Raw genomic sequence first — 24517 nt, 5'->3', positions numbered from 1 at the left:
AATTACAGCACTAGTTTGCGTCAACCATTTAATGAAAATATTAATGTTTTTGCGCCACCTCAGATATCGTAGTCGCATTCTGAAAATGGGTCTCTTCACAAACAAGCCCTTTATCAAGATGGAAATTTTCGTTGAAATTAATTTACTGATCCCTATGGTGTTATTAATTTCAGTGAAAACAGAGCGCGCATAGAATCTCATCTCGCAACTCTCAGTCGAAACAATCACCTTGCAACATTTTTAATCCGAAACTTATGGGCAAAAAAAATTATTCCAAAGAAAATTAGACGATAAATTTGTCAATTCCGAGCGATAGAACCTATTAAAAACAGTCAAAAGCCTAGTTAGTACTAGCTATACTACGAAAACTACATATGTTTTAATGTATTCATTTCGATGTCTTTTATCGCCTACGCGCGAGGAAAATATACTTTGCCTTTGAGAATATTTCGCAGACCCTGGCGATATCTCTCATTTAGAAGGAAATAAATGCATGGGTTCAATGATGCGTTTGAGTAAAATATGAACTTAGCTGCGAAGCTCAAATGGTCCATACCACAAGGAATTCCCTTGTACCACGCGAAGAAAAATAGAAAACCTAAGATATCTATTGGTAATATGCAAATAACGAATAAAACTATAATTGCTACAATTTTCCACATGATTTTAGCGTTCTCTCTCTGCCGGCTTTTCATGAGTGAAGATGCACATCCTTTTCCAAAGGGTTTCTGTCTTTTCAGAGCTCTAAATATGAGTGAGTACAAAACGGTTATTATTATCAAAGGGATGGCGATCAAAACAACTGATATCATAATAAAGTTGATCTTTACTGCTCGTGGATTGTCGAAGAAGCAGAAACTAATTCCTTTTACTTGTTCATGGCGTACCGTGTAAAAATAAATACCGTGTAGAGCCATGGATATCAACCATATCAGTGCAATAACAACTTTGCGTCGTTTCGGAGTTATGATAGGACGACGAAAGGGCGAAACAACTCCAGTGTACCTATCCAATGTGATAACAACGATGCTTTGTATCGAGACTGCAGTGGAAATGTCTTGGAAGGAGTAAACAGCTTTGCAAAGGACTGCACCAGCCAGACCACCGATCAACCATCTGCGGTGACCGATAAAGACTTCAGCAATTTCTCGCGGTACTGCAAATGTAGAAAGCAGTAGATCTGACACGGCCATGTTTGCGATTAAGTAGTTTGTTGTGGTCCGCATATGCCTGTTTTTCGCAACAACAGCGATAACCGCCGCGTTTCCAAGAAGTGAAAGCAACATGATCAAGGTATAACATGCTGCCTTGATAGCCATTGCAGAGTTGGGATCTTTCTTGGTGAAAGGATTACATTCGGCTTCACTTTCGTTAGACAGTGTTAGATTTTCTAACAACCCATTCATTTTCTTTACTCAGATATCGAAAATTACGCACGCAAGGGTATTGTCGGTTAGCCAAGCGCGTAACACTTAATGACACACACAGCTAGTACAGGAAGTGCCTGTTGGAACAATTTACCAATCCAGGTGTGCAGAAATGTTCGATATTGACGGAGTTCCTGTTGGATGCAACACTTTCCCTCCTAATCACGTAAATCGTGATGATTAATGTAACCGTGTATCTTTAAGTAACCATGTAACTTTCCATTGTTTTCCTTGGAATTTTCAATAGCCTGGTAACCAAAGTGGATATTCTATTTTAAGTCTTTCCTTTAGGCAGAAATCTCTCTCCTGACCACAGCCGCTGTTGGAAATTGCTATTTCGGTATTCTGGTTGAGAAAATGTTTCCTCCCTTTATTATCAGCAGTCCATCTGATTATCAAAGAGCTTTTTAGTTCCATGTCATCGCTGCCTTGACCCGATACGGCTTTAATTAATATAATTTTAAAAATGAGAGCGGATGGTAATTTAATTCAGGTCACGGAAGCTAAAACGTCATACATCCAGGTTTGTGGGGGGTGTTCGGGGGGGGAGCGGTGGTTGTATTATAAAAGGTCAGATTGGAGTCGGCAGATATTAAGCCGCAATGATTTAAATTGTAAACCACCATCTTCAACTTTTAAAACACAGTTTATTCACCTTATCTTCTGCTAGAAGATCCTACAGTTTCAAAATGTCTCCAGACATTTTTCTTTTTTTTTTTTCACTTTAAAACTTTGAACATGAGCATCTTCTTTGAAAATGAAAACTTGTAGACACAAGATGGTAAAACACGAGGAATGAACGTTGTTTGCAGCATAAATTATGAGTAAATTGTCACCTGCCTGTGGCGTCCGTCAAGCTCTAAGAATGTCGTTTGCGGTAAACGGGAAAATTGCCACCGATTTTACTTTCATTGTCTTTGATTCCTCACCCAGACCAACACAAAATGTAAAAAGTCTCCTGTTCAAAATTCATTAACGCAATTAGACATTCAAATGTACAAGCGAAAAGGCAGACTACAAAATGCCATATTTGCCGTTTTGCGGTAAAGCCCATTGTTGTTAGTCTATTCATCTAATCAAATATCGAGTTTTGGCTCGAATCACATTTTAGTGTCACCTACGGGGTGTGAAAGCCAAGTCCGTACAAGAAGTCGGAGACTGGTCAAACCGCCTAGTCGTTATACAGATCTTGTAACTCTTAAGGTCTAACGAGTGACATTTTAAGAACTGTTAGCGTATAGAAGAACTGATTCTTTTTTTTTCTGTTTTTTCTCTCTTCTTTTTTTTTCTTTTGAGGGAAGGATGTTACGATATGTAAATTTCTGTAACTGTTATTGTCAGCGGACTTTCTGCCGTACGTATAAATTATGTATTTTGAATCGTTAGTTTAGTCTTCTACCGTTAGCTGAGTGAATAAAGCTTCGAAACAAATAATCAGAACGAGAACACTCAAAGAAGCAAAAAACCTGGGTTAAAGTGTTTGACCTGTGACGAACTGAGCGAAGCGAAATGAGAAATACTGTTTCTTTGGAGGATAAAATATTTGCCTTGTTCATCTGTTTTTGGATCCTATATAATTAATAGGTAATAGGACTACATGCTTGTCCAATTTGGAAATAATTGGATTCAAAAAATTCCTGGGACTACCAAATTGGACTCGGCCTACGACCTCGTCCAGTTTGGCAGTCCGAGGAATTTTTCTCGTCCAATTATTTCCAAATTGGACAGCGGGTAGTCCTATTACATGTACTAATCACGTAAATCGCTACGATTAATGTAACTGTGTATCCTTTAAGTAACCATGCAAGTCTCCATTTTTTTCCTTTGGAATTTTCAATAGCATGGAAACAAAAGTGAATATTCTATATTACGTCTTTCCTTTAGGCAGAAATCTCTCTTGTGACCGCAGCCGCTGTTGGAAATTACTATTTTCGTATTCTGGTTGAGAAAATGTTTCCTTCCTTTATTATCAGCAATCAATCTCAAAAAGCTTTTTAGTTCCATGTCACTGCTCCCTTTAACCGATATGGCTGTAATTAATGTAATTTTTGTGATTTTGTTTTTCGCAATAATGGCGATGACTGCCGCGTTTCTAAGAAGTGAGAGCAACATCATTACGATGTAACTTATTGCTTTGATGGCTTTTGTAGACACGGGATCTTCTTTGATGAAAGGCATGCATCTGACATCAGTCGAGTTTAGCATGGCGGTATTAATAAGAGGACCATCTATCATGTTTACTCATACCGTGAAGTGTATATAGCTCTTTAGGAAGTCGACATAATTGGCCAGCTAACCCTGAAGATTGGCTTTTACTTTGGCATAAACATAAGCCTAAGACACCGTGCACACTACGCCGGAAAAATATTTGAAAACGGCGTTTTTCGGCACCCTGAAAGCACAAATGTTTCCCGTTAATACTACGCCGGAGAAATTTGACTAGTCAACCATAACCGGTCACTTTGAATTTATGTTTGAGGAAAGCTCGGGTAGGGAAGTCACATGATTATCGTGACGTCATTGTTTTCAAAAAGCTCCGTTTTCAAAATGTTCTCCTTCCACACTAAAACGCAAAACCGGCTTTTCAAATTCCCCCGGTTTGAAGAGCGTTTTCGAAAAGCTCCGTTTTCGTGACGGATTAGCGTGGACGGTAGGCCCAACTGTAGAAATAAAGCTGCGTTTTCAAATTTGTCTGGCGTAGCGTGGACGGGGCCTATGCAACACGTGCAAACGTAGTAGGGCGCCAAAAAAGGCGCTAATTGACAGCATCTTACTGAGTCTGCATGCTCATGTCGCTTAAACAAATGCTTATGAGCTAGTGAAAACAGTCGCCTGTGGGTCGCAACTTTTCTACAGCTTTGTTAAAGAGGTGCGACAGATAGACACAAGATAAATTGTCAAACAAGTGCAACAAAGGTAAAAAGGCGGCTAAAAACGTAAAAAGGCGGCTACGACTAAAAGGAAATTCAATGATTTATTTGTCGGTTAATTTTACCGTCCTCGATTTTTTTTTTTTCTTTTTTTCTTTTCCAACATTTTTATTACAATAAATATACCTATAACATGTTAATTACAATAAACTACTTAAATACAATACTTACGATAAACTTACCTACAATACGTTTTTTTTTCAACATTAACATAACGCTAGATACAGCACTTTCGGGTAACTACTGTACTAATAATAATACTATATAATTACAACTGATTTCTACAGGATATATTATATTCAATTTACGTAATTGCGAAGATAAAAAGTTTGCGAGGTTTTTTTTTTTTTTTTGTTTGATTGCGAGAAGTAGAGGACAAATTGAACTAAACGAAATCTTCTATTTTCAACATGAAATTTAGTTTCCGGACAAAAACATCCCAATTACATGCACGTTGGTTGATTTTCTGGAAATGAAAGTAGAATTTGGCATAGACGAGACAGAAATTTAGTTTTTTCAGTTTAGTGTCGTTATCAATAGCTGCTCCGAAGAGTATTTCTTTTGCGTTTAATGTAATGGAAGAGTTTTCCTTTTCATTAAACCAACATAGCACTTTCCAGAGAAAGTCGACCGCAACATGACAACCTAAGAAGGAGTGAAGTAAAGAGTCATCATCCCCGCAGTAATGACAACTCTTGTTGTCTTCAATTCCGTATAAATGTAATTCTTTCTTTGTGGTGACAATGCGATGAGCGAGTTTGTAAAAAAATTCTTTTAATTTATTTTGCTTACTGATTGACTTTATCCGCTTAAAAATTGTGCTCCAAGAGAGAGTGAACTGTGGAAGGTCGCGTTGCCACTTGCTAGGGCCAGTTGCGCAAGGTTCCTTCCTGTTCAAAAAAAGCCAGTAGTAATCTTTAGATGTAAATTTAGATAGGTCGATCGACAGCGACGGTGACAGATGAAAAGTGGAATTCCCTGGAGTAAAAATTGGATTGGTGCCAAAAGAGTCCCTCGCCTTTTCCAGCAGTCGTTTAGGGATAGCCGACAGAATTTGAAAATAGGTGAGAAAATTGGACTTAACAGAAAATTTCCGACAGAAATCTGCAAAATTCAAGTACATTCCACTGGAATCGAGAATGTCACAAATGGAGTAGACTCCTTGGTCAAACCAATTCTGATAAAACACACTTTTACCACCTATTTGTATTTCTTTGTTGTTAAAAAGGATTAATTCCTGGTCTCCGTTCGTGTCATAGATACTCTTCAGTTCCAAAAAGAAACTCAGAATTTGCTTGTAGAAGGATGGCATTTCAATCGACTTTAGGAAATTTTCATCAAAGTTACAGTGAAGCAAGAAGTATAAGCCTCCATATTTCCTAAAGAAGGAACATGGAATGACTTTCCAATTTTCTGTTCCCCGGCTGTCACTTTTTAGGAACCTTTGGATCCATGCCAAACGTAGAGCCTTACACAAAGTTTCAACGTGTGTTACACGCAAACCACCTCTTTCATAATCTTGATATAGAACTTCCCTTTTAATTTTGTCCTGCTTTTCCTTCCAAATAAATTTAAAAATTGAAGATTGAATTTTTGCAATGTGGTCCTTGTGAATGTCTAGCACGGCAGCAGAGTGAACGATCTGTGAAATCCCTAGAGACTTAACGATTAAACAGCGCCCGAAGATAGAGAGTTGGCGCGATCTCCAGGTACCCAGCTTTGCATTAAGTTTTTCAATTTTTTGGTTGACATTTTTTCTCTCATTTCCCGCCTTATCGTAAGAGATATGAATCCCCAAGACTTTAAGCGGTTCTTTCGTCCATATGAAGTTGAAAGGTCTTTCGGTCCCCTTTTTCCATGGACCTAGCCAAAGAGCTTTGGTTTTGGATTCGTTGAGTTTTAGGCCAGATAAAATCCCGAACTCGTTTAGTATGAGCAAGGCGTTTTGGACCGATATTAGGTTACCGCAAATGAGAGAGGCGTCGTCCGCAAATTGGCTAATTTTGAGTTCCTTATGAGAGATAAAAATGCCGCAAATCGAATTATCTTGCCGTATTTTAGACGTAAGTATCTCCACAGATAAAATAAACAGATAGGGTGATAGTGGACAACCTTGCCTTACTCCTCGAGACAACTTGAGCTGCTTAGTAGTGAAACCATTATTAATAACGGAACTCTCTGCATTACAGTAGAAAGTTTCTATCCAACGCTTAATAGAAACACCAAAGTTGAAAATTGACAGGACTTGTTGAATCATTGGCCACGCGATTGTGTCAAAGGCTTTGCGAAAGTCGAGCTGGAGGAGAATGCCTGGTATATTTTCCAGTTCCGTCTGTTCTAAGAGGTCACATAGTAGACGTATATTCTAACCAATAAATCTGTCTTTCATAAAGCCTGTTTGGTCAGTATGTATTAGCTTTTTAATTCGTGTAGGTATTGCTTTGGATGCAATCTTGTAGTCAACATTTAACAAGGTTATTGGCCGCCAATTGGTGAGCTTCAGAGTGTCAGAATCTGCCTTTGGAATAAGGGTGACAACCCCCCTTCTCTGTGAAATTGACAGCTCCCCTCTCGAATATGCTGTATTTAGACTTTCAACTAGGTCGCTAGCTAGAAGCTCAAAGAACTTTGTATAGAATTCTACTGTAAAGCCGTCTTCACCTGGTGACTTCCCGAAATTGAAGGTTTTTAAAATATGACGGCATTCTTCGATGGTTAATTCTCCTTCTAAATTTTCTTTGTCATCATCACTCAGCCTAGGAAGTTGCACGGAGTGGACGAAGCCTGCGAAGAGTTCATGTGAACCAGCATATTCTGAGTGGTATAAATTCTGATAAAAATTTTCAATTTCTTGTAATAATTGCTTTTGGCCTGTTATTTTACCCCCCCCCCCCCCCCCCTCGCTAGTTTCCAGCTCAGTAATAGTCTTCTGATTAAAATGTTTTGCCTCCATATTGAAAAAATACCTGGTTGGTTTCTCTCCCAGTTCGGTCCATGGAAGTTTAGAGCGAAACATTGCGCCTTCGCCCCTCTTTTCGTAGAGATACTGTAATTCTTTTTTTAACTGTTCCTGCAGCGTTAATCACCGTCATTACTGTTGTTGATAAACGCTTCCGTTTCAGCAAGCCGTTGCTCTAAACTTACTAGGTAATCTCTAGACTTTCGGGTCTTGCGTTTTGCGTACTGAATTATTAAGCCCCTCAATTCCATCTTGATCATTTCGCATTTTAGCTGTTTATCATCCAATTCACAAAATTTTTCACTTATGGCCGAATAACTAGCCTCGATCAAGCTGACGAATTCATCATCAAGTAACAGAGCGTTGTCGAACTTCCACAGACCGTGCCCTCGTTTGTTGGACGTCAAATTAACATTTAACCTTACCGCTCTGTGATCCGGTGCAATTGAAATTCCAATATTAACATGAGAAACTAGATGAGACATTGAGTTTGCGATTAAAAAGTAGTCAATTCTCGATTTCATTTTTAGCGGTTTTGATTCATAAGTAAATAGTTTTGCATTAGGCTTTTTCTTCCTCAATATATCGATCAAATCTAATTCTTCACACATTGCAATTATACAATCACGGTATGTCGTTGGTCTCCAAGGTATTCCACCCTTCTTGTCGATGGCGCCGAGTGCGACATTCCAGTCGCCTCCAACAATAAGTCGGCTGACATTAGCATTAGAGAGTAAAAACTGATTTCAATCTTTGACAAAGGTGTTTTGCACCTGAAGGTTGTTTGGAGCGTAAATATTGCAGAGAGATATTTGAACAGAATTTATGTTTATGTTGGCCAGAATGATTCGCTGTTGAGAGTCACTGCAAGAATATTCGATTTGAAAGCCGTTAAATTTTGGGTTTGTCAAAATGCAGACGCCTTTTTTCTGGTTTGTGCCATGCGAGTACAGAATTTCTCCTCCCCATTCACTTCTCCAAACAATTTCGTCTCTGGGTTCCGAATACGTCTCTTGCAGAAAGTAAAAATGGCAATTTTGGTCTTTCAAATAAGAAAAAATAGATCTGCGTTTCTTCTTATTTTTTAAATCTCTCACATTTAACGATAGAAATTTGCATGCTGTTGGATCGAGCATAAGTGAAAGATATAACATAGCTACGGTAAATAAATGAGTTTTCTAAAAGAAAAAGAAAACAGCGAAGTAAAAAATAACTAACTAACTAACTAACTAACTAACTAACGAACGAACGAACGAACGAACTAACTAACTAACTAACTAACTAACTAACTAAATAAATAAATAAATAAATAAATAATATAAATGTGTCCCAAAAACTAGATTAAGTCCGGTCCCTGACGGAAGAGGCTAACGAAAACGAAAAGCTCCAAACACCTCCCTTAACACTATAATTATAATAATAAAGACACATAGCATAGTTATCAGGTTCTCACGTTTATACTTCCCTCGACGAGTGAATAGTTTAAAGATTGTCCAAGTCTTCGTCGCAGGATATTCTGATTGGCGAGCCTTCCGGAGACGTCTTGACAAAAACCTTGCCATCCATCGTCCAAACACTCAAAAGTTCGTTGTTCCTCCGTTTCGTGTTTAACTTATTAGCGAGATGACGCCTGTAGGCCGTTAGACTTTCACACATGTGTATACGGTTTGATTCGGTTCGAGAAGATGCTGGACAGTCTTGAAAGAGACCAGTTAAGGATACATTCTTTAACCTGGTACGTGCTTTGTAGACTTGGGATTTAACTTTATGGCTGACAAATTTTACTATAATCGCCTCGGTGTGCTTGAGCCGTATATGATGAGATATTTCGATGTCTTCAGGGCTCACGATGACATTGAGAGCATTTGTCACTTTGAGCACAGCCTCTTCGGTGGAAGAATGTGTACTGCGTGGGATTCCATGCAATTCCAAGGAGTTTTTGCGAGAATATTGTTCAAGGTCGTCCTGCTTACACCACATGCTGTTGATTTCCTCTTGCTGTTTCCTGAGTTTGGAAAGAGCAGCATCCAATTCCTTCCTTAGCAAATCGCTCTGAGCGACCGCTTTCGTCAGTTGTTGCTGTGTTTGTTTAAGCTCGCGGTCCTGCATGTTCATCGACTCTTTAAGTGTTTCGAGGTCTCGTTGTATCTTCCTATTATCGGACAGAACTGTAGCCATTTGACCTTGGATAACTGCAAGCATTTCTTTAATCTCTTTCATGTCAGAATTTGTCTCGGGGGAAGAAGACTCTGGAGAAGCTTGTGGTGCCGCCGCCATGTTCTCCGGATTACTCGCGTGGTCATCTTCTTTGTGCCGAGGAATTTTTGAATCCGGAGATACTTTCTCTCCATCAGAAGGACGTTGGTCACGTTTCTTGGCCGGCGTAAGCATGGTGTCTTCAACCATAAGACTTGAAATACAAAAATAACCGAGCTTTCGGGAGGTTAGTGCGCTTCGGATTAAAACACACGTCCGTCCCTCATGACGCCCCTCATGACGTATTTGCTTAATAATATGGTCCATCATGATGGCTGGGTAATTTCGGGTACGGGCTTTAAACTTCGTAATTTCAAATTGGTTTAGTAAACGATTTAAGTAATTTTAAAATGCAGAGCACCTTTAATCAATTTTTTAAACGGCCGAAAGAGTGTGCTGTGTAATACTGATAGGAACAGATAAGCCTAGGTAATGTGTCATCTTTAAGGTGGCCGAACACAGTTTTCCCGCGCGCTTTTGCTGATGCCGCTGTGCCGTCAATAGAGCAATGCCGTCAATAGAGCGATCATTTTATTTACTCAACACCCGCACTATCTGTGCTATTTTTCTCTATAATTGAACGCAGTGTATTGATGGCTTTAGTCTTTTATCATAAATATATGTTAGAAAAGGTAAAGATGCAAAGAACTCAGCAATTCTCAGCTTTTTCTTTGTTAGCGAAAGAACCCAGTTAAATGCAGCGCATGCGTAGTTAGTCAAAAAATTGCGATTGAATGAAAATTTGCACTCTCGGAAATACGCCTGTTTCTCGAGAACCACTCATTAGAATTTCAGCCACCTTAAACGATCTTTGAAGCAAATTTAAATTAAAAGAATTTTCGATGTAATATTCTCTTTTAAATGTATGTGTCCTTAGATTAGGGAATCCGATAAAAAATTAGCATTTTCAATGCCTTTCGCCTATATCTTTGTCGCTTTTTTGTTCATCAGTAGTGTTGTTAAGCAAATTTTAGAAATTTGAATGAAAAGGTACGATCATCATTGAAACAGTGACCACCTCAAGTGTAGGAAAGGAAAACTCTTGCTGTGTTGGATGAGAAAGCTTCTATTTTGACTAATCTTTGTCGCGTCTGAACTGATCCGACCTCTTATTTTGGGTAAAAGAAGAAGAAATGACACAAAGAAGAAAAGCCGACAGGGCGGGTAAAACAAAACCGGGTCCCCCTCTTAGCTCAATGTCTGGATCCGCCATTGGTACCTGCTAGCAAACAGCTGATGCCAAAACATGTCGGTAAAAAATAAACATCTCTAAGATTACTCTCTCACCTCCCAGTCAGTTTCTTCGCTACAGAAGACTAAATTGCTTCGTCGTTAGATTGGAGTGCAGCATTAGCTGATATCACGGATTCTGGAAGATACCTTATGGGATGTGGCTTCGACTGGTAACAGAAATTCGATTACAGATGTAAGTTTGTAACGTGCAAGTTTTCAACGACATAAAATACACGGATTCGCTTCCTTTACTCCTGTAAGCGTTTTTGTTTTTATTATTATTATTCAGCGTCTTTTATAGAAGATTCATTTACATCAACTCACAAAGCTAAAAAAAATGCAGCAAGCAAAATGAGCTGAAGGGACCACAATATTGTCTCAGTTCACGTTGCCTGTAAACAAAATGTAAGTTAGACGATTACGTTTTAGGGAAAATCTGGCAAACTCAAATATCCGAAAAGTAATGATTAATATATGTCCCTCTTCTCCATTTTCAAATTATTTGTATAAAAGCACGACAAACATAAAGATGTCTGACAGCCTATGGCCGAGATTACCTCGGCTCATAATGTCGAACTGTATTGTCATGCAAATATAAAAAAAGTTCATTATAAGAGAAACAGGCTAGCTATTACTTATAGAAAGTGCGTTAAGTACGTGACTTTCATACACTTCAAAAATTCAAAGAAACTATCGTACCCTCTTCTGGAAAAAAGATTTAAAAAAGGCTATAAAACAGCACAAGACTTGCAAACACTGTCCTATGCACTGGAACACACAAAGTTGTGGAACTTAGCTTTTCTAGTTTCATTTGGAAAAAGGCCAAGTAGAAGCGAAGACGAAAACATCACAAACGTTTTGCATATTTAACTTAGAAATTACAGCACTAGTTTGCGTCAACCATTTAATGAAAATATTAATGTTTTTGCGCCACCTCAGACATGGTAGTCGCATTCTGAAAATGTGTCTCTTCACAAACAAGCCCTTTATCAAGATGGAAATTTTCGTTGAAATTAATTTACTGATCCCTATGGTGTTATTAATTTCACTGAAAACAGAGCGCGCATAGAATCTTATCTCGCAACTCTCAGTCGAAACAATCACCTTGCAACATTTTTGATCCGAAACTTATGGGCAAAAAAAAGTATTCCAAAGAAAAATAAAAGATAAATCTGTCAATTCCGAGCGATAGAACCTATTAAAAACAGTCAAAAGCCTAGTTAGTACTAGCTATACTACGAAAACTACATATGTTTTAATGTATTCATTTCGATGTCTTTTATCGCCTACGCGCGAGGAAAATATACTTTGCCTTTGAGAATATTTCGCAGACCCTGGCGATATCTCTCATTTAGAAGGAAATAAATGCACGGGTTCAGTGATGCGTTCGAGTAAAATATGAACTTAGCTGCGAAGCTAAAATGGTCCATACCACAAGGAATTCCCTTGTACCACGCGAAGAAAAATAGAAAACCTAAGATATCTATTGGTAATATGCAAATAGCGAATAAAACTATAATTGCTAGAATTTTCCACATGATTTTAGCGTTCTCTCTCTGCCGGCTTTTCATGAGTGAAGATGCACATCCTTTTCCAAAGGGTTTCTGTTTTTTCAGAGCTCTAAATATGAGTGAATACAAAACGGTTATTATTATTAAAGGGATGGCGATCAAAACAACTGATGTCATAATAAAGTTGATCTTTACTGCTCGTGGATTGTCGAAGAAGCAAAAACTGATTCCTTTTACTTGTTCATGGCGTACCGTGTAAAAATAAATACCGTGTAGAGCCATGGATATCAACCATATCAGTGCAATAACAACTTTGCGTCGTTTCGGAGTTATGATAGGACGACGAAAGGGCGAAACAACTCCAGTGTACCTATCCAATGTAATAACAACGATGCTTTGTATCGAGACTGCAGTGGAAATGTCTTGGAAGGAGTAAAAAACTTTGCAAAGGACTGCACCAGCCAGACCATCGATCAACCATCTGCGGTGACCGATAAAGACTTCAGCAATTTCTCGCGGTACTGCAAATGTAGAAAGCAGTAGATCTGACACGGCCATGTTTGCGATTAAGTAGTTCGTTGTGGTTCGCATATGCCTGTTTTTCGCAACAACAGCGATAACCGCCGCGTTTCCAATAAGTGAAAGCAACATGATCAAGGTGTAACATGCTGCCTTGATAGCCATTGTAGAGTTGGGATCTTTCTTGGTGAAAGGATTACATTCGGCTTCACTTTCGTTAGACAGTGTTAGATTTTCTAACGACCCATTCATCTTCTTTACTCAGATATCGAAAATTACGCACGCAAGGGTATTGTCGGTTAGCCAAGCGCGTAACACTTGATGACACATACAACTAGCACAGGAAGTGCCTGTTGGAATAATTTACCAATCCACGTGTGTAGAAATGATTGATATTGATAGAGTTCCTGTTGGATGCAACACTTTCCCTCCTAATCACGTAAATCGTGATGTTTAATGTAACCGTGTATCTTTAAGTAACCATGCAACTTTCCATTTTTTCCTTGGAATTTTCAATAGCCTGGTAACCAAACTGAATATTCTATTTTAAGTTTTTCCTTTAGGCAGAAATCTCTCTCGTGACCGCAGTCGCTGTTGGAAATTGCTATTTCGGTATTCTGGTTGAGAAATTGTTTCCTCCCTTTATTATCAGGAGTCCATCTGATTATCAAAGAGCTTTTTAGTTCCATGTCATCGCTGCCTTGACCCGATACGGCTTTAATTAATATAATTTTAAAGATGAGAGCGGACGCTAATTTAATTCAGGTCACGGAAGCTAAAAGGTCATGCATCCAGGTTTGGGGGGGGGGGGGGGGGGGGCGGCGGTTGCATTACAAAAGGTCAGATTGGAGTCGGCAGATATTAAGTCGCAATGATTTAAATTGTAAACCACCATCTTCAACTTTTAAAACACAGTTTATTCACCTTATCTTCTACTAGAATATCCTACAGTTTCAAAATGTCTCCAGACATTTTTTTTTTTTTTCACTTTAAAACTTTGAAAATGAGCAACTTCTTTGAAAATGAAAACTTGTAGACACAAGATGGTAAAACACGAGGCATGAACATTGTTTGCAGCATAAATTATGCGTAAATTGTCACCTGCCTGTGGCGTCCGTCAAGCTCTAAGAATGTCGTTTGCGGTAAACGGGAAAATTGCCACCGATTTTACTTTCATTGTCTTTGATTCCTCACCCAATCCTACACAAAATGTAAAAAGTCTCTTGTTCAAAATTAATTCAACGCAATAAGACACTCAAATGTACAAGCGAAAAGGCAGACTACAAAATGCCATATTCGCCGTTTTGCGGTAAAGCCCATTGTTAGTCTATTCATCTAATCAAATATCGAGTTTTGGCTCGAACCACATTTTAAATATTGAATACCTCCTCTGGAGATCATCCAGAACGATGATGAAGCAGTGGCCCAAGGGTTCGAGCCCTGACCGTGGTCGTTGCGATGTGTTCTCGAGCCAGACGCTCTACTCGCGCAGTGGCTCGTTACATCTAGGTATGTAAATGGCTACCTGCGTATTTCAATAGGCAGTTTAAGAAACCACGACGACGACGTCGAGGACAGCGTCGATTCAAAAACGAGTTTATATTTTACCTACGAACTTCGCGGTTCCCTAAAGTTATTTACTTTGTTTATCACTGACAAAGCTATCACGAAACTGAATCTAAGACACATCGATAAATGTAAGTAAGTAAGTAAGTAAGTGAGTAAGTAAGTAAGTAAGTAAGTAAGTAAGTAAGTAAGTAAGTAAGTAACCTTTATTTAAACGCGATAACTAATTAAGCTTGCAGCTTGTGGGGTCGTGTATAAATAAACAATAAAGAATAATTACAAAATAAGAATTAAAACATTTACAATGTAGGATGTAATCTAGTTTACATAAATGTAAATAGATGCAATCTAGTTTACATAGAATTCGACATAAGAATTTAAAAATCAGCCGTCGGGGTTCACGTTCTCAAGGCAACACAGAATTTAGTCATTTCACGTTGTTGTTTTACAGAGGACGGCAAAGAAATGTACTAAGAGTTATAACGCACGTGCACAACCATTGTTTTCCTCATTAAACCTTTTGTTGAGCGACGTTGCCGTTGCCGTCATACTTTTCTCAAGCTCCCTAATGTTAGAGGGAGGTGACCCTGTGAGGGACTAGTAACCCATCCTGGTGAGAGATGGAAGTATTCCCAGCCGTGAAATGCTACGGAAACCTAGATAAGTTCCGGTGGCAGGATCACCTGGCCGAACGCAGTCTACCCTCACCATGCATCTGAAGTATGGAACTCGAAAAGCAGAATGAAATCAAATTTATATTTATGAATTCATGACTTAAGTGTAAGCAGAAACGTTTGACCTGTTTTTACTGAAGTATTAATGAAACAGCAAATTCTACCAGGCGTAATTTATTCCTCATCAATAAAATGTTTGGAAAGTTTTTGTTTTTAATAAGTTTTTTTTCTTCATGAAACAGATGTTGACGAGTGTACCACAGGAGAGGCTAATTGCCACGTGAATGCCCTTTGTTCTAACACGGTTGGGTTGTATGTGTGTAGATGCATCAGAGGTTATGAGGGTGATGGAAAAACATGCGCAGGTTAGTTCTAATTTCATGAATTTATGAGCCACGCCATGCACTTGGAAATCTGTATCAAATGCATACTAAGAGGAAATGCTCGATGATCTCTAGGAATCCTCTACATACTAAATTTGCTTACATATTTAAAACGTATTCATCCTTGCAAGAACATTGAGCAAAATTTCAATAGACCATTTTACAGTTGTCTGCTCAGTGACCTGGCCTTTGTATGGCAGCGAGGCTAGAGTTGACCTTGTTTTGATACAGACCTCACTGCTTTTGTTGTGTAAAACAAGTTGTTCTGATGCTAACTAGGTGCATTTACATGACAAAAGCAGTGAGGTCTGTATCAAAACAAGGTCAACTCTAGCCTCGCTGCCATACAAAGGCCAGGTCACTGAGCAGACAACTGTAAAATGGTCTATTCCCGGCCTTACCCACCGACCTGTATAAACATGTGTTATTCACGATCGATGGTTAATATTTTTCTGTTTTCGTCACATGCTAGATCGCAACGAGTGTGAAGACGGCTCAGCGAGCTGCCCTGCGAACTCTGATTGTCTAAATACCGATGGATCCTATAGCTGTAGATGCACTGAAGGGTACCAGCTAAACGAAGCCGGGAACTGTATAGGTTTGTAGTCTAGAGCTGTCTTCGGTTGGAATAATTTCCGCTTCTCCGAGCCTCCCATAGTTGACAAATTCCATACTTTCAGATGCCGTTACCAGTTTTGCTTGAACAAGGAGGATCGCAAACTTCGTGGAAAATTTAACACGGATTTTTTTTTCTATGGTATTATTTCCACCACCATCTGCCAACTCAGTTCACTGCTAAAGCAGTGGTGTAAAAAAGCGACTTGCAATGTCCCAGACGTGGATGACCTATCTTGGGACACTTTTAAGTTTAAGTTTAAGTTTAATAATACTTTGCCATGCTAGTACAAGTAAATAAATCACAGAAATTACAAAAAGTACATGACTGGAGAATAATTGGGGGAAACTTAATTCCCATACAAAGAATATTCTCCGATATTAAACATACTACAAAAAAAAATAAGAAGTGAAATTTAAAATTTAAGTGCGGCCCAAAACTAACCTAATTAACCAAGCCTAGATTTTCAAGTTTGACGTTCGCAAACTACCTCCATATGCCTCAGTTTTGACAATTCATGTTCTTTTTTGCCTACTTTTCTTCTACACCGTTTTTTTTTTTTTTTTTTGTCTCGAAAAAGGTTGCTATTTCAAGGATAATGACTAATTTAATCGTAATTTGCTGTCGTAATGTACACTGTAGCTGCCTTAAAGTCATTCGATTGTTCATTTCACTCAAATTTTAAAGAAGGAAAATCTGCATTATGACTATATACCCAAGAAAGTAGCTTCATTCTCCGTGTTGATTTGTGTTGTTGGTCAACAGATTTAGACGAATGCACCGCTGGAATCACCGACTGTGACGTAAACGCGTATTGCACCAACACCGAAGGTTCCTATAGCTGCACGTGTAATCCTGGCTTCACCGGAAATGGAACCACTTGCACGGGTTTGTGAAGTTAGCCATTTATGTAGTTAACTTCAAGTTCATAGCCTATGGACATACAGAATTCAAAGATGGGGCTTATCATAAACTCTTTGCCGTCAAATGTTAAATCTGACGCCTTAAACCATTACTTGATCACAACTCCACGAAGAAATAAGTTGAAGTGAGATCTGTTCGCTCTTGATAAATTGCTTGTTTTCCTTTTCAGCTATAGGTGTTTGTGACCGGCCTTGTTCTGCTACCGAGGAGTGCTTAGAAGTTAGTGGAAAGTATCAGTGTACTTGTAGATCCGGATTCGCTCGCCTTGGAGACATTTGTCTAGGTAGAGAAAAATACCATGTTAAATGACAACTTCTTGCCTAGCGTAAACAATTGGTGGCTGACTGACTGACTGACTGACGGACTGCTGACTGACTGACTGACTGACTGACTGACTGACTGACTGATGGACTGACGGACTCCTGACTGACTAACTGACTGACTGACTGACTGACTTACTGACTGATTGATTAGCTGACTGACTGGCTGAGGTACTAACTGACGGACAAACGGTCTGACGCACTGACCGACTAACTGGCTGTCTCACCAGCTGACTGACTGAACGACCAACCGACTGACTCTCAGTCTGACCGACTAACAGACCGACGGACTAACTAATATCTCGACTACCTGGCTTGCTCTAAGTGCTTCGTTCTGTTTCAACTTAGACATTAACGAATGTGAGGCTGAAACAGCAGACTGTAACAACAATACAGAGTGTGTAAACACCGAAGGTTCGTATGACTGCACGTGCAAATCCGGATTTACTGGAAACAGGACGACTTGCACAGGTAAGTATGCTGTCTGTGCATCAACACTGCAAGCAGTGTAGAATCTCATGGAATTTTGGCTCGTTGCCGATACAGTTAATAGCTCTGCTAGATAGACCTTTAAATAACAACTTTACTCTCCTTTAAGTGTCGAAGCTAACTCAGGCAAACATGGGTTAGGGTTAGGGTTAGGATCACTGCATAACATGCGTGAATGGAGATTCCAGTGATGTTCAGGTAAGGTAAAAGGTAAAGTCTGTATACGAGCAAAGTGGCCCATCAGGCCGGAGCTTATCCCAGTAATAAACAAATAACTTTACCATTTGATTTCAACCTAGATATTGACGAATGTGCGGCGGAGGAAACCGAGTGTGACATCAATGCTGACTGTTTAAATACCAAAGGCTCGTTTAACTGCACTTGTAAAGCAGGCTATTCTGGAAACGGAACAACGTGCAGTGGTATGACGTTACGAATTTAGAATAATTGTCAGGATGTAATGCGAATAAAAATTTGAATGCTCTTTTTTTTTTTTTTTTTTTTTTTTGCTTCGTGTCTTTTTTGTGTGCTTGAGGGTGTACAAATGCCGTTATTGGAAGAAGATGATTCTTTTGCTTGGGTGTTTTTTTTTTTTTGGATTGCGAGAAGTAGAGGACAAATTGAACTAAGCGAAACCTTCTATTTTCAACATAAAATGTAGTTTCCGGACAAAAACATCCCAATTACATGCACGTTGTTTGATTGTCCGGAAATGAAAGTAGAATTTGGCATAGAGGAGGCAGAAATTTAGTTTTTTTAATTTTATTATCGTTATCAGTAGCTGCTCCGAAGAGTATTTCTTTAGAGTTTAATGTGATGAAAGAGTTTTCCTTTTCATTAAACCAGCATAGCACTTTCCGGAGACTGGTTATGTTTTTATGAAAGACCAGGGAAACCACGTACGGCTTTGTACTTTTGTGATTGGATAGCCTAATGCAGACACCTGAATGAGTTGTTTTGAGCACCCGGAAGGCTAAAAATATGATATCTGCTCTCTAGTGCAGTGCGCTACCTCCGTGGAAACAGACTTTGAGCATTGCAAGCCCCGTCTCAATAGGCCATTTCCCATTTCTTTCATATGAAAATGAGATTTCCTTCACATGTAATTAAATTAAACTCGTTTTCATACGAATGGTTGTGCACCAGGCTTCGCTTTGATAGGGAGGTTTATATAGGCCAACTCTCAATGAGCTATCGAAACATTCATGCTAAACAGTCACTTTTTATGAAATGTGTTTTTTTGTGTGGAAGTAAATAGTTATGTCGCTGGGTTTTTGTTTTTTCACACATAGACGTCAATGAATGTACGGCTGGAGCGTCTGTCTGTGATGCCAACGCAGTCTGTGCAAACAGTGAAGGCTCTTACAACTGTATTTGTAAATCTGGATTTACAGGGAATGGGACAGCTTGTTCAGGTAGGTACACAAGAGATGGAGACACTGTTGTTCATTCCCTCACTAATTGACTACTTCATTAAGCAATAAATCATTCTAAATCGATCGATTAATCAATCAATCAAGCACTCCGTCTATCAATCAGTTGATTAAATTATCATTCATTCATTCGTTTGTTCGCTCGATCGTTTACAAAAATGCTTGACACAATCATGTTCCAAACTGATACAGTGGTATTGCATTCACAAGATTTTAGTAAGCTTTGTTTTGATATAATCTGCTAACTTGTTTAACTGCGTTATCAGCATTACTCCACTTCCTGTAGAATGACAAGACGTCAGTTCAACGCAGATAATCTCCCCAAATTTTCACAACCGGCAATTTTTGGGAAATATGTCGAACACTGACTTCGTGACCCACTTTTAAAATTAAAGTGTCTCATCGCCTAAAAACACCACAGAAGGATCTGTTAATCACTAAATCTCCTAACATCAGCTGCAACTCACCAATTACAGGCCTCCGCACCTACCAATGTGCATCACTAACCACTCATAACCCAAAACACTTTCTCTTTGCATTTTTCAAAGGGATAGAAAGAGTAGTAATAATAAAGTAGTAATTCTAACATAGTTATTTTTTTTATTATTGTCCTGAACGTAGACATTGATGAATGCATTTCTGGGACATCTGATTGCAATGCTAATGCGGATTGCAGCAACACACAAAGCTCGTACACCTGCTCATGCAAACCTGGTTACACCGGAGACGGAAAGAACTGTTCTGGTGAGATGGGTTCTTTTCTTATCTTGTTGTTGTTATTTGTTGTTAACTCGCAGGTGGTCAAAAGTTTTCAGTGTCGCTTTCTACCTTTCCTTTCCTTTCATTTTCTTTCTCTGCCTTGCCTTTCTTTTCCTTTCTTTTCCTTTCCTATTTTTTCCTTTCCTTTCAATTTCTTATCTTACCCATCATTTTCTTGCCTTTCCTTTCTTTTCCATTCCTTCCTTTTCGGTCCCTTTCCTTTTCTCTCCTCTCCCATCTCTTCCTATTCGTTTATTTTCTTTCTTTCTTTCTTTCCCATTCCTTTCCTCTCTTTACCTTTCAATTCCTTTATTTTCCTCTCCTCTCCCCTCCTTTCCATTCCATCATCCATTCGAAAAGACAGATGTGCGCAAATATTTAGAGGACAGGTGCGTCCCATACGGAGCTCAGTTTCAAATATCAGATGAAATTTCGTTACTTTTTATAAGAACATCAAGTTGGCAGGGTCAAGTGCATGTATGCAGACGCATCACCTCGCATATCCAAATATCTATTTGTTTAATGCAGAAAGTAAAATGTCTTTCCCATCAACAGATGTGGATGAGTGTGAACGAGATGTGAATCTCTGTGACAAGAACGCGCTTTGTACAAACACTGATGGCTCCTACACGTGCAGCTGTAACGATGGATACCGTGGAAACGGCCAAAATTGTTCAGGTAACGGTGGTATTGAGAAGGTAGGCGGGAAAGGGGGACGTTAAAATGCAACAAGTAAAATTGTCTTCAACTTGTCTTTGTCTGTCTGTCTCTCCTCATCTTTGACTTATCTTCCGCTTCATCTCACCGCATGAAATGCCTGCGATTTGCTGTTGCTGTTGACCGGTCCTTTATTGAAAGAATAACGTGTTCGACTTCGTTCCTTAACTCGATCGGTGACTTCAATTCCATACGCTTATACATCGACGAACGGTAATTCGGCCTTCAACAACTTCGATTCGATTATTCCCAATGACCTCCTAATCGGTTTGATAACCTCCGTTGTCCGCCTTATCGATTTTTCGATCTCAGTCGTCAGCGTATAATTATTTTCAATAAAACAATAATCTGTTCTGTCAGAAAACCTTGTTTTTTTTTTTTTTCACCACTGTGTTCCCCAAATAAAATTTGAAGTCTTCTAAGCAAGGTTACCCGCTGCGAAATTGTTCTAGGCGCATGGCTTTTTGTTGTTAACCGCAGAAATCGTTTGTTACACGATGAAATAGCAGGCGCAGAGCCAAAAGTGAAGAAACACTTAACAGATTATAATACTCAGTGTTGATTTTCTCTTCAATTGCAGTTTCAGTAAACTCATCGTTCCTTTGTTGTAGATACATTTATTCCCTTGTTCGTTAAACCGTAGAAAATGTTTAGAACTGTTCTTGGTTCAGCATCTTCTTCTGACGGCATCAAGCAGAGTTATGTCATTTCAAATTTGCTTTATTTAACACAATGATGATTGATTTATTATTTATTATTTGCTAAGACGAAATTAATCGGCGAACTTTGACGATTTTATAAAAAAGGCAAGACGACAGAACTTTCTGTTGACGTCTACTTTCTTTATCGACTGGGACAAAACTAGCGAAACTGAAAGGAATCTATCTTTAGGACATGATCACAATTTCGCCAGACTTGGCCGTGTACCAGTATAAGGGATTAACTACTTAATTGATTTGCCGCAATACCGCCCTTTTGAAAATCAATACTTTTCCAGCGGAGTGGTCAGCATCTGACATCGACACCCGCTAAAGTTTGTACACTTGAGGCTGTATTTAGCCTTACAGCCCTAAGTTTAGAACATTAATTCTCCATATCTATTGACAAGCAAGTGTTTCGATGAAAATTTGTTGGTACAGCAAAACAATAATAAGTTGAATACGTTCTTAATCTTCGTCGCCTGTTGACGACATACTCGGACGCGGGAAGAAAAGAAAGCAGATTTTTTCAATCACTCTAATGCGGGGTTTGTTTTCTTTTGATTTAACCTCTGAAGGCTCTGGGCATCTGTCTAACGGTGACGACGCGGGACAATCATGATCTTGTTTGGAGTAAACTCATAACATTCACTTCAATCATCACACAAAAAAGTATATACTATTGCTTTGTTTTATTCGGGATGGGAAGCCCTACTTGCGCAATGATATTGTTAACTGGAAGCGGTTGTGAACATGGTAGCAGACGCTTGGCAAGAAGCAGGCATTTCATCAGGGGGTTAATTCATTCATGTTCTGAGAGTTGCGGGACAACGGGTGCGTGACCGCCCATGCAAAGATGACACTACTTCCACTATGTGCGGCAAAACTTCTAGTCTAGACCTCACACTAGTAAACCACGGTATTGTTGTTTGGAAAATACTTCCGGGGAAATGGATATCGACGGTTGAGTTTCCTTGGGGAAACATCTTTTGTCACGCAAACGTCCTTTTTGACATATCACATAATCCCTTCTACCTTCAGTTATTACATGAAATTTTCGCGACACGTTTATTTCGCGATTTTGGGGTGCACATATTTCGCGACCCTTAAATTCTGCTTTTCTACGAAAATTTTGTATTTTGAATCACTGGCTTTAAATTCGCGTTTTCGAGTTACACATAATTTATTTCCTTAACAATGTTACTTAAACACGTCCTCGAATTTAGTAAACCGACTTTGTCAAAGGTACAATGACGCCCGGAATAACGCCAAAAGTAACAAAAACGCAATGGCTGGACTATATGTTAACAATAGCATAATGCATATGTTAGTCACTTAATTTTCGTGTCATGTTTAGTTCGCGACACTTATTGTTCGCGTCACTTTTCAATTAATTTCGCGACATTTTTTTAAATTGCGAAATTCGTGAAATTAACGCGTCGCGAAAATGTCATGTTATAAGGTATCCCTTTAAACAATGACACATATGGACTGATTTTGCACCGACTTCTCTCTACTTCGTTTATCTAAGACTCAAGTGACAAGTTATGAGAATATAGGAGCTAATCGTTTCAGCTATACAGTCGACTAAAACTCAAATCCAAGGAAGGAAGGAATATCTTCACCGCAGGGTTGATGTTTTTGCAGATGTCGACGAGTGTTTGCTATTGAATGTCACATGTGGTTATGGCGCGCAGTGCGTTAACACAGATGGGTCTTACAAATGTGAATGTTCTACTGGATTCAAGCAAGAACTCGACGGAAACTGTTCGGGTGAGATTCTTTGACGGAAATTCCCAGAAACAGTATATAATCGACCATCCATAAAAACGTCAAACAATTATAGCTCATTTCAGTAACAGAGTTGGGCTGAAGCAAAGAAAAGCCGGCAACAATACGCAACGCTCGATATCTCAATATTCTAACATTGCTCCAAGGCTTTCGGGTCAAAATTGTAAATCTGCAAAGTTTCTTTTGTCCCTCAATTCCCAGAAGACGCTTGGATACAAAGAAAGCAATACCAAATATAGGTGTTTGTCCTGAAAGCCTCGGAGTTACGTTAGAATGATTGATATATCGAACGTGCCCTATTCCAAACCATAAGGTTGGTGGAGGCGGCGACCCGGGAGGTCTGGTCCAACCCAATAAAATTTAGAAAAGTGAGCCTTGCTGACTTGGCCCCAGAATGTCGGAAATCCCATTTCCGAGGACCTCAATTGTGTTAATATTTTACAGTGGAGGCTCCCCTATAGGGGGACTGCCTTCGGCGGTCCGCATCTCGAACCCCCTTCACTTAAATCCTGCATCCGCCCCAGCGATGAGACATAATGCTTCCTTTACTCATTTCCAGCGGTCGCACATGTGTTTAGACGTCCTTTGGCCTTGTGGCATTTTTAACAATCTCGTCCCCAGAGCCCGAGCGCTCTCGTTCAACCGTGACCGAGCGACCAAAAGGATCGCGGCACCTAGGAACCAGACTGCAATTTATGTTGCTTTCTTGAATCGTGCGCATCGTTATGCTTTTTCAACTAATCCACGAGTTGGGTCCTTTATTCTTCTCTTTTGAAAGACATTAACGAATGCGAAACGGGAGCTAATGAGTGCGACGAGAACGCCAATTGCTCTAACACAGAAGGCAGCTACACTTGTCGATGTAAGACTGGGTTTGAAGGAGACGGCAACTTATGTCAAGGTACAACTGAACAGAACACTGTACACTTTCGTTTTGTTGTTGCTGTTGTTTGTTTGTTTGTTTGTTTGCTTGCTTTTTGTGACTATATTAATTACTTCACTTTAGAATGTTAGACATGATGAAAATCTCAAAAGTTTCTAACTCGATCGAGAGGCTAACTGGTTAAACCTCCACATCTGAGATGATATAAATGTTGAAAGCAAACTTATTCTGCCCTACGGTTGCTAACAATCAGTATTTGATAAGGACAAATTTTAAAAAAAATTAACATATCAGAAAAAAAACAGCCACGTACAGTTGAAATATAAAATAAACTGAGTTCAAAAATTAACGACAACGGATATAAACGCAAGAAGGTAGAACGTGATGCAGTCATTCCCGTGTTGTTCTGTTGGGAAACCTAGCCTTCGC

General features: G+C 39.2%; 4 protein-coding genes across 5 annotated transcripts in view; 1 reads left to right on the top strand and 3 right to left on the bottom strand.

The window, feature by feature from the left end:
* The window catches only part of LOC145487638 (uncharacterized), a 152607-nt gene that overhangs the window by 95436 nt on the left and 32654 nt on the right, over positions 1-24517 (top strand). For both annotated transcript variants that reach the window (XM_081466455.1, XM_081466454.1), the window contains 11 exons: positions 15318-15440; positions 15931-16056; positions 16840-16962; positions 17168-17281; positions 17667-17789; positions 18107-18229; positions 19100-19222; positions 19862-19984; positions 20555-20677; positions 23062-23187; positions 23984-24106. In XM_081466455.1, the coding sequence (XP_081322581.1) occupies positions 15318-15440; positions 15931-16056; positions 16840-16962; positions 17168-17281; positions 17667-17789; positions 18107-18229; positions 19100-19222; positions 19862-19984; positions 20555-20677; positions 23062-23187; positions 23984-24106 (1350 nt within the window). The remainder of the gene's footprint in view (positions 1-15317; positions 15441-15930; positions 16057-16839; positions 16963-17167; positions 17282-17666; positions 17790-18106; positions 18230-19099; positions 19223-19861; positions 19985-20554; positions 20678-23061; positions 23188-23983; positions 24107-24517) is intronic.
* Positions 411-3711, bottom strand: LOC145487657 (neuromedin-U receptor 2-like). The gene is made up of 2 exons (XM_081466474.1): positions 3540-3711; positions 411-1286 (listed from the first exon to the last, which is right to left on the bottom strand). The coding sequence occupies exons 1-2, from the start codon at positions 3660-3662 to the stop codon at positions 411-413; spliced, it is 999 nt and encodes a 332-aa protein (XP_081322600.1). The 5' UTR covers positions 3663-3711.
* Positions 8614-10398, bottom strand: LOC145487651 (uncharacterized). Its single transcript, XM_081466468.1, has one exon. The coding sequence runs from the start codon at positions 9840-9842 to the stop codon at positions 8799-8801; it is 1044 nt and encodes a 347-aa protein (XP_081322594.1). The 5' UTR covers positions 9843-10398; the 3' UTR covers positions 8614-8798.
* Positions 11566-13625, bottom strand: LOC145487656 (neuromedin-U receptor 2-like). Its single transcript, XM_081466472.1, has one exon. It carries the CDS (start codon positions 13085-13087, stop codon positions 12092-12094), a length of 996 nt encoding a protein of 331 aa, XP_081322598.1. The 5' UTR covers positions 13088-13625; the 3' UTR covers positions 11566-12091.

Source organism: Orbicella franksi, chromosome 5, assembly GCF_964199315.1.
Source record: "Orbicella franksi chromosome 5, jaOrbFran1.1, whole genome shotgun sequence".
Classification (NCBI taxonomy): Eukaryota; Metazoa; Cnidaria; class Anthozoa; order Scleractinia; family Merulinidae; genus Orbicella; species Orbicella franksi.
The sequence above is the reverse complement of the archived record's forward strand: the minus strand, read 5'-3'. Positions and strand labels throughout refer to the sequence as shown.